This window comes from Colossoma macropomum, unplaced genomic scaffold, assembly GCF_904425465.1.
Source record: "Colossoma macropomum unplaced genomic scaffold, Colossoma_macropomum, whole genome shotgun sequence".
In the NCBI taxonomy this organism is placed as follows: Eukaryota; Metazoa; Chordata; class Actinopteri; order Characiformes; family Serrasalmidae; genus Colossoma; species Colossoma macropomum.
In genome coordinates, this window is record NW_023494784.1 from 14,144,169 (window position 1) to 14,157,199 (window position 13,031).

The following is a 13,031-nucleotide window of genomic DNA, read 5'->3' on the forward strand; positions in this document are numbered from 1 at the left end:
AAACTCTACTTTCACTGAAAAGTTCCCTGACCTAAAGCCTAAAGCAGAGCAAAGTAAATCTGTGTTTTTGTTTATGTTATATGTTTAGCCTTTACTAGTACATTAGCACATACTGATACATTTTACAGCCAAGATAGTAAAACGGACATAAAATGTTGTGGCTCCTAAGGTGGTTTCATTTTTGTGGAAAGGACAAAATGGCTTTTCTTAACATTTCGGTTGCTGACCCCTGAGCTAAGCCTACTAGTAAGGGGTGATCAGCGCGTTACCGTTTGCTCGAACTCTCTGTGGCTCAGTCAGGACTGCACAATTGCCACTCGCCCACCGCGTTCTATGGTTCAAATTTTGTGTTGATTGCCTTAAGCCTGTAGTGAAATTGTAGTGAAGATTATTGCTATAGCTACACAAAAATTTGTAGCTATTAGATACATTTCATAAAACTGTAGCAGCTACAGCTATTACCTATTGTAGTTAGCCACAAAAAGTAGTGCGCTACTTAACTACTCCCCCATCCTGCATGTATATCTAAACATTTACAACGGCTTCCAACAGGAATCAGTTAAAGGCTGCATTTGTCAATTTTATATCATTTCACCAGCAAATGTTATGACAATTAATGCTTGTTGGTTTAAGCCTTTGTAAATGTCTGTATAAATTATCAAATACTGGCTACATAAGTTATCATGAAAGGCTTATGTAGGTGTTATGTAGCCATATGAATGCTACCCTAAAGGGTTATCTATTGGATAGAATCAAAACTACTTGTACATATGCTGTGAATTGTCTTTAGTCTTTTAGCTGCGTCAGGGTCTGTAGGCCACTGAGGCCCCTGACAGTCAGAGACCTCTGGGCACTGGCCCTACTGGCACAGTAAGTAATCGGCTTGGTAAAAGGCTAAAGGGCTCGTTCTTGTTTAAGTTCTGAACGGTTCGCAACAGCTTTGCACTTTAAAAAGATATAAACTTTGGTTTCGATCTCAGTACAAGTACAAATGCTATCAGAGGCTGTCAAACTAATTGGACCCCAAAAAAAAAAAAAAACATACGCACGCACACACACAGACACACACACACACACAAGTGTCTGCGGCTCTGCAGTCAGGCTCTTCTCATGATTCAGGCTCTGTACGTGGAGAGGGTTGAGGTTCACAGTAAGCCAGTGGGCGTGTTTTGGATAGAAAATGAGCTCGAGCCGTCAAGGTGCCCCGCCTCTGGCTGACGACACTCCACGCGGAGAACAGGGCGATAGAAATCTGCATGGAGAGTTTTGATTTTGCCCACTCTGTGCTATAAACATTGAGTTACCAGCACCATGTTCACTCTAAGGAATACATTTCGTCATAGTCTTAAAACAGTCCAGTATAACCAGTTGAAGAATTTTAGGTAAGTGTTAGAAAAATGCCAAAACTGCTTTGCAGCTTGCAGCTGTTAAAGTCTTCTGCGTTGATTTAGCCTGACTAGCTAACGTTGCTGCACGCGTGGCTTGGCTGAATTTTACACAAGTTTGTGAGCCTCATGCGAACTTTTACTGACGATATAACTCGTTTTCATGGCATCAGGGTGGGGAGAGGATGTTTAGGGTCTGTCCATTTGAAGGGGCGCAGTTTTCTAACGCTGAAAGATTTCAACCCAGACGAGATCAAACACATCCTGTGGGTGTCTGCGGACCTGAAACACCGAATCAAGCTCCAGGGAGAAGTACCAGCCTAATGTCATTACACTACACTTGTGCCTGTCGCTTTGTCCATGTGCGCTATACCAGTTCATCACATATACAAATCTATGATTGACAGAACACTACATAAATTTTTTATTCTTTTTTGTGTTTTTAGTATCTCTCCCTTCTTCAAGGTAAATCTGTCGCCATGATATTTGAGAAGAGGAGCACGAGGACTCGCATGTCCACTGAAACAGGTGCAAATGCATGAGAGAGATGTAGTGTGTATGTGTATGAGTGTGTATGGGTGACCATATGCAAATGAATGGGGAGCTGGCACCACGGTCACTGAGCAGATTGAATACTGAGAAAAAACTGACGCAGGACACAAAAAATTGCCACATAGTCTCTCTCTCTCTCTCTCTCTCCCTCTCTCTCTCTCTCTCTCTCTCTGTTTTCTCTTTCTCTCTGTTTTCTCTTTGACTGTTCAGGGTTCTCTCTGTTGGGAGGACATCCATGTTTTCTCACCCCTCAGGACATTCACCTGGGAATCAATGAGAGCACAAAAGACACAGCCAGGTCTGAACATTAACTCATACGTATATTCAAATGAATGACACATATGCTTTCAAACACATTGGCCTACACAAGACATTTACTATAGTGAATACTTTCTTCTACAATGCGTTTATACACATTGCAGTGGAAAATGGATTTGTGTGCGTGTTGCAGAGTGCTCTCTGGTCTGACTGATATTGTGTTAGCCCGGGTGTACAATCACTCTACTCTGGAGGAGCTGGATAAGGAAGCATCTATACCAATCATCAACGGCCTGTCTGAACTTTACCACCCTATACAGATACTGGCTGACCTGCTTACACTAAATGTACGCACATACACACAAACACACACACACACACATATATATATATGCCACATAGGATCCTCATCCTTTTTGTGCTTTCTTACAGGAGCACTATGGCTCTTTGAAGGGCCTCACAGTGGCTTGGATAGGTGATGGCAACAATGTGCTTCACTCCTTCATGATGTCACTGCCCAAGCTGGGTGTCAATCTGAGAATAGCCATGCCCAAGGTCTGCCCATAACCTGACTAAAATGTTGAGTGTTTACTTCCAAAAACATGATAAAAATGTGTGTGCACTCACATGTCATTGCTGTCAGAACCTTGTGTCTCCATTTCCTCTGGATTATTTTTTTCCATAATTTAAAAGTGCCACCTGCCCTTTACACTGTGTCAAAATTTCATGATTAATGGACCAAAATAACTTGGTATAAATTATAAGGTATGAAATAAATTAGTATAATGTAATTGTGAAGTTTTGGAGATACAAGGTTATGTTCCTAATGCATTGATATGAAAATGAGAGAAAACAAGGCATTTTTTTATAAAACACAATCTTAAAATAAAGCTAAACTTCTTAAAAACATCTCCTCAGGGTTATGAACCAGATGCTACCATCACTCGGGAGGCCCAGCATCTCTTCAAGCAGGTGAGATTGAAGGGGTTTGATTTTCACAACGGAAAAATTATTTTTGACATAATATTTTTGAATTTCCAAACCCCTGTTACACCTACAATTTCAGCCCATCCGACCAGTGGAAATACACTGGAAATAAACTACTTCACAGAGAATCTCCTATGATCTATATTTTGTAGTATTACTTACTTTCTGAAGGTAGAAAGGTAAAAAATTTTTGGAAAGAAGTTTCCAGATTTTGAGAGTAGCAATCAAGTATATCAAGTTTGTATGGCATGCATGAACAAATTAATATTATTTGTTTTAATGTTATATGTGTGTAGTTTGGTACAGATTTGCAGTTGTTCTCAGAGCCTTTGGAGGCAGCCCAGGGCAGTAATGTGCTGGTGACAGACACATGGGTCAGCATGGGCCAGGAGGAGGAGAAGAGGAAGAGGATTAAGGATTTCCAAGGCTACCAGATCACTATGCAGGTATATGAGTCTGCTGTGATACATCTTCAGTTCTGTTTTGTAGGCCAGGAAATTCTATAAGTGTGCAGTGCATTTACAGGTGGACTAATGGGCAGGTTTAGACATGGTATTGTAACATTTTTTCTTCTTGAAAACACTAATAAGATCAGCTTATCTAATTGAAAATGCTGGAGAGAGTTGTATTTGGTGGTTTTCTTAAGGGTCTCATTACATTTGTTGGGGAAAAAAAACAATGCAACGTAGTTTTTTTCTTGTTTTGACTTTCCATTTTGACAAACTCCAGCTAAGTCCAGCTAGTCTTGTAGTCAAGACTGTTGGAGCCGATACTGAGTTAAGACTGAGACTGGGACAAATCAAGTCCGAGCCAAGACCAAGACATACTAGTTGTGTGCGAGTCAGGAAGGAGACCAGGGATGACTGTGACCGAAACCAGGTCACAATTTTACAGAATATGAATTATATATAATTATATGTAATTAAATAAGATATAACTAAAGAAGGTTATATTATAGTATTCATTATATTATAGCCTTTGAAACTTTGCATTGTAACTGGAAGCAATAACAAGGTTACTCTTTTTTCTTTCTTCTTTAATAAACTACATCCATTTTTATTATTCAATGAAAACATAATAATAATAACATTCCAATCTGCTCTCAAGAGATGTTTGAGCCCCTCAGCTTTCCTCTCTTTAGCCAGTTTGATAAAATGGTACCACTACCATAAATACAACACATATAAATGCAGAAAAGCTTGGTTTTAACAGCAATATCACTTAACTAAGAAAATCGATATATAAGATTATTTTAAGAGCAACATTGTGAACAAAACTTATTCCAGTCAAACTTCTGGAATTGATGATTAGGAAGCAGGAAACCAAGGCCCTGGCTATAAACGTTGTGTAACAGAGAATAATATGTCTGAGAATTTAACTTTTTCCAGAAGAGGCTTCTTAGGGTTTAATTGCCTAGGTATGCGCTATGTAGTCTTATAGTGAACCAGCTTTGTATAGAAAATCAAAGCTGTAGAAAGGGTAATGTTTAATTAAATTTATAGTAGTCATATTAGGAGTCATATTTCCTTTATATGTTACATAAATAACAAAATAAAGGTAAAATACTGGTTACAATCATTTTTAAGTTGTCCCAAATTTTACTACATTATAGATAATGTGGGACTGTGTTAAAGATCTGCTTTTACAGTAAAAAATAAACTGATATGACCAAATTAAGAACAATTGATGTGTAATTCATATATGGACCACGTGGTATAAAGAGACAACCAAGAGACAAATCAGATGCTTTGGCTCTTGAAAATATTGTTTTACTTTTTTTCTTTTTGATATTTTACTTTTTCACACACTAAATGTAATTAAAGCATTACAGTGCTAAGCAATAACAGCAATTAACAGGTCCAACTAAAAGTTTGTATGTATTGCAGAAGAGAAAGCACAGGTGAAAAAAAAACAGGGAAAGCTTAGCAAGGGATGAACTCAGAATACCATATAGAACAAGAAAAAAAATGTAAGAATGACAACTATAGTGAGGAACGACTGAAAGGAGCAATAGAGGAGTACAGAGAAGTGAAGGCAGAAAATATCCATCAGCCATTACCTGGGGTAGCAAACCTTTAGGCAAGGCAAGTGTATTTATATAGCACCTCTCATACACTGTGGTCATACAAAATGCTTTACAAATGATGAAATACAAAGATAATTCAAATTATGATTTAAAAAGTACCGAAATAAAGGAAAATAGAAATTAAAATGTGATTAAAAATTATTAAAACAATACATTTTAAAAGAGAAGAATCTTTAAAATTAAAAATCAAATTAGAAATTACATTAGAATGAAAAAGAGCAGTTAGAGAGAAGTGCTGTAGAGTCAACAGGTCAAATAGGAATGTTTTAAGCCCAGATTTGAAAAGTGTCTAAATGCTGCTCTTTTTACCTTAGGCAGGACTAGCTGACTAATTGTGCTCAGCTCATATTGCTGCAGCATATCAGATAAATATGCTGCTCCTGCACCATTAAGCAATTTATAAACCAGTAATAGTACCTTAAACACTTTTCTGTAACTTACTCGTAGCCAGTGTAAGGATTTAAAAATGTGGTGATGTGTTCTCTTCTTTTAATGCTAGTGAGACTCCGGCAGCTGCATTTTGTATCATCTAAAGCTGTTGTGATTGTCTATTTTGGGAGTCCAGTTAGGAGACAAGTTCAATATTGCTAGAAATAAAGGTGTGGATGAGTTTCTCCAGGTCTGGTTTAGTCAGAAAATCTCTAATCTTGTTGATGATTTTAAGGTGACAAAACGCTTGACTTGATTGCTAAAACTGAGATCCGAGTCTATTAGTACACCAAGGTTATGTGCTAGTTCATTAGATTTTAGGGCTATCGAATCCTGATAGCGAGCTTGTATGCACCTCTGATTGCTATTAGTTTATTTAGTTTGTACCTTATGAAATCTAGGCCTAATTTCAGCTATGGCTAGTATCTAAGCTAAACACAGTTACCACTGAAATATTACATCTAAAATAATAGTTGGGTGTGTTACCTGATCAAATATAGTTTGAAATGTGCTAAAGTCTGTGATTTAAAGTTTTCCTAAATTATACTGTCTCAAATGACCTAACATGCAGCCCCATAGGTAAAAATATAAACAATATACTGTATACATACCTAATATTTATTTATTAGTTCTCTGTATTCTTCTGTATTCTCAATGAGCTGTGACGGTTTTGCGAAATAGTTGTTAGTTGGATGTACGTTAACAACTCATTGTGTTATGTTGGTCAGCTGTGACTTGACAACAATTTCTGAGTCCACCTTACCCCGTAATGAGACCGAGGCCCACTGATGCCAAGACAGAGGCGAGACTGAGGCTGCTAGTTAATGGTCAAGACCAAGACCGGGCTCAAGTGCTATAACACTGACTCCAACGTTTCTTCATTGATAGATTGAGATGAAAATTTGAGTAATTACTCAATTGAGATTTTTTACTCAATTGAGTAATTCAGTGATTATTATTGGAATTACTGAGGTACTGAATTTATAGACTATTGAGTCTTCCCTGCTGTATGATTGGTTCTCAGACAGGAAGTGTGGCTGCTTCAGACTGGACTTTCCTGCACTGTCTTCCACGGAAATCAGAGGAAGTGAACGATGAGGTTTTCTATTCACCACGCTCTCTGGTGTTCACAGAGGCTGAGAACCGCAAATGGACCATCATGGTAAGTGAATATGTGCATGAGTAAGTGTGCATGTGTGTACATGCAAATGTATTTTAAACATCACTATCTAATTCTCTCTTTCCTTTTCAGGGGCTGATGGTATGTATCTTGACTGATTACAGGCCTCAAATCCCCCAACTAAAACTGTAACATTTCAGAATATACTTTGACAAAAAAAAAAAAAAGGCATGTTTGCAGTATGTTTTAAATTTGAGTTGTGTTTTGTGTCAGACAACTTCAGTATTTAAGGCTGCAAATCCAAAATAAAATATTTGAAAATGGAAAAAGTTCAGTTTTCATGTTCATTAATTTATTTTGGACAAAACATTGGGTCTCATTCACCAATGTCTTCCTAAGGTGTTTCTTAAATTTCTTCTTGAGAAAGGTCCTAAGAAAAAGTGTACATCAAAATCATAAGGTGTTCTTAAGCTGCAGAATTGTTCGCACCTTTGTGCTCGAGTGTGCGTAGATTCTGTTCTTACCTAAAAACAAATCTCAAATAAGAAAACACTGGTGAATGTCAGAATCATTGTGAAAAGTGGGTTTTAAGAAGAAATTTCTTCCCACACCCCTTCTTAATTCCCTCTTTAGCCAGCAAGGGGTGCTATAGGTAAACTGGAAAGAAAGGAGTGCAAGTATAACAGGAATATGGAATCATTGTGTTTTCCTTCCATAGTGGTATTTTCAAGTAAATCATAATATTAGGGAGAGTCTCTCAGCTAGCTGAATGTTTTGCTTGGTGTTAGGTGGTTAGTGGGAGGGAGAAGGTGAAACCAACAGTATTGGTTAATAATATTTTCCCTGGTAACTGGTGCATAGTGATATAATCAAACTCGGAAGATTTTTTCAGTTCAGCCAAAAGTCCCTACAATTTGATCATATTTATTATTGTATGAAAACAAGAATTTTGTCTTTTAAATTGTGTGATATGAAGAATGGGCCTCATTCACCAACCGTTCTTAAGAAGAAATTTCTTAAAACCCACTTGCGCAGTTTTTTGAAGATTCTGACATTGACCGATGGTTTATTATTTGGAATTTGTTCTTAGGTAAGAACAGAATCTACACACACTCAAGAGCACACAGGTACAAACTGTGGTTTAAGAACATGTCATGAATCTAACATAGATAGATTCTAAAGATAGAGAGAGAAAGAGGGAGTGGTAGAAAATGCTAGAGCAAGACATTAAGTAGTAGAGCAGGTTTGTATCATTCTCCTAATTCCAGAAGGTTTCAGTATGTGTTTAGACTGAAACCAAGTAAACCATGGCCTGACTTAATGTACTTTAAACATTGTTTACAGTAATAGCAACCAGCCTGTAAGTGTGGGGGGCACTCAGCTGTAGTGTCAAAGTACCTACAACTTTCAAATTACTTTAATGAAATAAACTGTCTGGCCACAGGTTAACTCAAATAAACTAAATATGTACACAGAAATACACAGAGAAGGAAGATGGCAAAAAGATAATCTTTAATAAAAAGTGTCCAAAAGAGTACCGAAGCTCTTATTGACACCTCTCACCTCACATTCAATCTCTGTTACGTGAAAGATACTCTCAGGCTCTTGGATATTAATTCTAGTTGTGAGCCTGGACATTGAATGAAGGTCTTTTATGTTATGAAACTGAGAATTATTAAAATATGAAACCGCTTTTCTCTTGCAGCTTAAATTTATGATTTTGATCTATAGGCCACAGTCCCAAACACTTCTATATTATTTTGTGCTATGTTACTATCAGCTAGCTAGTTTCATTAACTGTTCAAAAGTTAGCGTAAAAAGTCATTTTGAATGCTCTAAAAAGAACTGTAGAATCTCTTGTATATGTACTTATTTTATCTCTCTATGTATTTAAGTAGTTAAACATACAATTGATTATTTGTTTCTTATAAACTGATAAGCCTGAAGTCACACACACGCTATTTTAAGCTGACAGGTGCTTTACAAGCTATAAGATACACACACATTTTTGTTTAAGCTACAATAGAACTAAATATGTTACAACCTTAAATTGCTTTGCAACATATGAGGAAAAAAAGAGAAAAGATAAACAAAGCTCGAGCTACTTCAGAGGTTACTCCAGTTCGCTCTTCACTGTTGAATCTGCCTGGACTGAAAACTTTAGCCCCCCCTTAGACACGAGACCAGAGGCTTGGATTGGTCAGAGTGGACTGGCGGACTGTGGTGCCACAGCTCATTGTATGTATATTCATGAGCCTCCCGCACTCCTCTCGGCCTCGCCCTTACAGCTCATCAATTCAGCATGTCTGTAATGAAGAAATGCTTTAATGAAACATGAAAATCACGAAAGGTGTTGTTCCAAATAAGCGTGAAAGGGTCAAATATAGACAAAGAAGAACGTATTTATTGGTGCACAGTGAATTAGTCCAAAATCTTGATTTATGAGTAAAAGTTCACCGTGTGCACGCTGAAAGTTGAATGCACACAAACGTGGTTCAGAATAAATAACTTAAGAGGTGAATTTTTTAATGATAGAATATAATAAGAATCTGTGGCAGTCAGTCTGTGCTACGCATGCTAGCCAAGAATCTTCGGAAGTAATTGCAAAACTGTCTTCATAGTTTCAATAAATCTTGTCTCTGTCGGACTGTGTGGAACATGTTGGTCTGTAGTGTTTTTTTTTTTAGTATCTGGAATCCGGTAGCACTCTCGGACCAGACAACCCGGACCAACAGGTTTCACGCCCTCAATCACGCAAACGGGCAGTTTTTTCCCCACCCGTATTCCGAACAGCCCCGCTTCCTGTGCCGGGGTAAACCAGGAACACGAAGAAAGTGTATATTTTTTAATGAACTGTATAACATTATATTTTTTGGTGTGAAATTAATTCAAAAATAAGTTCTAGGTAGCATAAAAGAGCATAAAAAATGTTTGTCCTTTCATTTTAGGTTAACTTTCTGGCAGGCCAAATCGAATGTCCTCTTAGGCCAGTTGGGCCCGTGTGTCCCACACTGAGCAGCCCTGGTTACAGCGTCAATTAGTTTTCAAAAACAGATAAAACATTTTATATTTATATTTTATATTATATTTATACTTTAATGATATTAAATTTAAGTACATTGTAGTTGTACCCCGTTGTACTTCTTTGAACTTGAAACTCAAACACATTTGTACAAAGAACATTTAATTTCATTATAGAAATTGAGTGGTTTTGAAATTATTTTGTGAGAAATTACTTTAATCAGTGGTTTCATCGGATGTCCAATGCATACTAATGTATAGAGTATGTAAGAAAACTACACCAACAAGAAAGCTGAGCTTCTAAGTGTGAACTACAAGCCTATCCCAGCACAGGAGACGGGGCTTGTCGGAATATGGGCGGAGAAAAAAAGGCTAATAAAAGGCTAGAGCAGAAGGTGGAGGTACCAGGAAAGAAAGCTGAGTGCACCAGAAGAGGCACTGGACTCCAAGGACTTCCAACTAAGTCATCTACATATTTAACACTTAATCTTAGTTAAGCTTCTCCTGGCACTATGATGCAGATGCCCGAGCTGCTTCACAGCCAGAAGAACTCTCTGTTCACAGCCATGAACCGCTTCATTGGCGCCGTGAACAACATGGACCAGACGGTGATGGTGCCCAGCCTACTGCGGGACGTGCCGCTAGAGCAGCGCGATGCGGAGCCGGGGAGGTACCTGCGGGATGCAGAGGCGGACATGTACACCTACTACACCCAGCTCAAGTCCATCCGCAACGAAATCGAGTGGGGCGTAGTGCGTGAAGACCAGCGACGAAAAGAAAGAGCGGCTAATACCGCTGTTAACGCTGCTAACACGGAGCCCGAGGGCGAGGATGGCACGGACCTGGAGCAGCTGCTGCAATACCACCTGAAGGGGCTGCACGGTGTGCTTGCCAAACTCACCAGCCAAGCAAACAACCTGACAAACCGCTACAAGCAGGAGATCGGCATCGCGGGCTGGGGCCAGTGAGATGGTGCATGTCCGAAAGAGAACTTCTTTCTCGGTGTGTTCTGCGCATGCGTAGCAAGAGCAAATCTTAACGCCTGTCTGATTTAGTTCTTGATCTACCAGCGCTTACGTAGAACGGACGTCTTTGCCGAGCTGCGCCTGACTTGATCTTTTACTAGAGACTGAAAACTCTAAACGTTGTTCAACACAAGAAGAAGAGACTGTTTGAGAGCTGGAAAGTATTTCTGTCGGCATTGATTTTGCTACTGATGAAAAGCCCTTATGCTGTCACATGTCGTACCGCATAGCCTAATTACACAGATTCCGTTTTTACCTCTGTTTCGACCGTTTAAAGCTCAGATGATGTGCATGTACTTTGTACGTGAGAGCTGTTGTGTTTTGTTCTAAAGTGTACTTTGCTAATGCAGAGAGTGAGCAGAAGACTGCTCTGGTCTTGTGATGCTGGCACTCTCTGACATACTCTTTAAAGTGTACTGAAAACTTTGGAATTTAACGTAGCCTATTTATTAGTTTGTTGCTCATGTATGCAGATGGCTAGTTTTATAGAGAAGGCTTGGGTACGTTCTCTACCACTGACGCGAAACTACCGGTGAATCATTGACGTGGAATGCTCTGAGAAGTTCACAATATGTGGAAGTTATGAAGAGCTTCTTGAGATTCTTTTGTCTTAGTACTTTTGTTGCCAGTTTTGTTGTTTGTCCAAAGCTGTTGTTCTTATGTTTTATATTGGAAATAATTTTGTAGCAAAATAAAACCTTTTGTAAATTATATCTGTGTAGTTATTGACTCTTGTATAGGTCAAGGCAGTAAAGACAAAAAACTAGCAAGTAAAATCACTTTTTGGTGAAAGAAACCATTGGTGATCCATCAAATGCATATTACCTGATATGTCTGTAGTTGATGACAGGACATTCCTGAAGAATAACTCCAGAATCAGTGATTATCCAGCAGATCAGAGTGTAGGTGTAGATGTTCAGTTCAGTGTGTAGTCTTAAAGATGTGTGAAAGCAGAGGTGGAAAATTAAATTGTCCATGAACCAAAGCATAATCTGTTGTGGTCAGGTCAAACACCTAATAGAACATGCATTTCACATACTGAAGACAAGACTGGAGACCGAAAGCAAAAAATACAGCAGGTTGCATTTTAGGCCTGGAAGATGATGACAAAGAACGAAACTTAAGAGTCTGTTGTGTTTGCATCAAAGACAAAATGGAATTTCAGATAAAGATAGATATATAGCTCTTTTGTATCATGTATCATATGATTAAGTATTGATAATTATGATCTCAACAAACACAATGTTGATCTTGTCAAATACTACTCTTTGGTAATAGTCTGGTTCATCTGATATTGAGGAAAATCAAAATGAAATCTTACAGGTTGCCCTTCAACTAGCATGTTATGTCAGATCCACAGTGCTTATTTAAATGCCAAGACTAAGAAATAAGTGCTGTATAACTCTTTTTGAGGCTGAATGTGTATAGGTCACCTAGCCATAGTCCTATAATTTAGCAAATGCTAACATTTGCATAATGTTTTCATCAAATTCCTACTTGCATTAGCCACTAACACTGGCCATACCATGTCTATACTCCTGGCAGACCATAACTTTATCTCGGCAATCCAATATCTCACATAGGTTCAAAGGGTGCATCTTATTACTCTAAATCGTGCTTTCCCAACTTGTTCCTGTGTCCTCCAGCCCATGACCTGAAAATCTACTGAACACTGTCACTTTGAGGACATACCAATAAGGAAGGAAAAGTGCAGATTACACAGTCACAGTGTAATTTTATCATGTACATACAGTAGCTATGAAAACAATACAACTGCAGATTATTTTACTGAGTCTTATACCTGTTAAGCTTAAAATACATTTAAATACTAACATAAAGTCAAATATAACTAAATGGGAGAGGCACAGCAGGTTATGTTGTAAAACCTGTAGTATGTATCACCTGCAATTCATTGTTAACTAACATTGTGAACACAAATAGCAGGGGGCCATCATACGACTGCCCTTCTCTATAGACCTGTCATTATATCATGTGGACATAATTTTAAAGTTCACCTTAAACAATTTAGACAAGCTCTTAGGTGGTTTTGCCTTAGGTGGAAATGCCAAAAAACTGCTTCCATCACAATCTGCTTTAAACAAAAATGTTCCAAAGATGAAATGGTTTGCTCTTGGTTTGTACTTTTTTCCACTAATTAATCAGAAATA

At 38.2% G+C, this 13,031-nt stretch overlaps 2 protein-coding genes across 2 annotated transcripts; both read left to right on the forward strand.

Annotated features, from left to right (window-relative positions):
• The first annotated feature begins 1,191 nt into the window (after window positions 1-1,191).
• On the forward strand, window positions 1,192-7,146 carry otc (ornithine carbamoyltransferase). Its single transcript, XM_036569467.1, has 10 exons — window positions 1,192-1,382; window positions 1,559-1,697; window positions 1,832-1,913; window positions 2,148-2,235; window positions 2,389-2,542; window positions 2,628-2,750; window positions 3,114-3,167; window positions 3,479-3,628; window positions 6,722-6,859; window positions 6,950-7,146. The coding sequence occupies exons 1-10, from the start codon at window positions 1,312-1,314 to the stop codon at window positions 7,007-7,009; spliced, it is 1,059 nt and encodes a 352-aa protein (XP_036425360.1). The 5' UTR covers window positions 1,192-1,311; the 3' UTR covers window positions 7,010-7,146.
• A 3,089-nt stretch (window positions 7,147-10,235) lies between these two features.
• On the forward strand, window positions 10,236-11,574 carry mid1ip1a (MID1 interacting protein 1a). Its single transcript, XM_036569574.1, has one exon. The coding sequence runs from the start codon at window positions 10,351-10,353 to the stop codon at window positions 10,804-10,806; it is 456 nt and encodes a 151-aa protein (XP_036425467.1). The 5' UTR covers window positions 10,236-10,350; the 3' UTR covers window positions 10,807-11,574.
• Window positions 11,575-13,031: the final 1,457 nt, after the last annotated feature.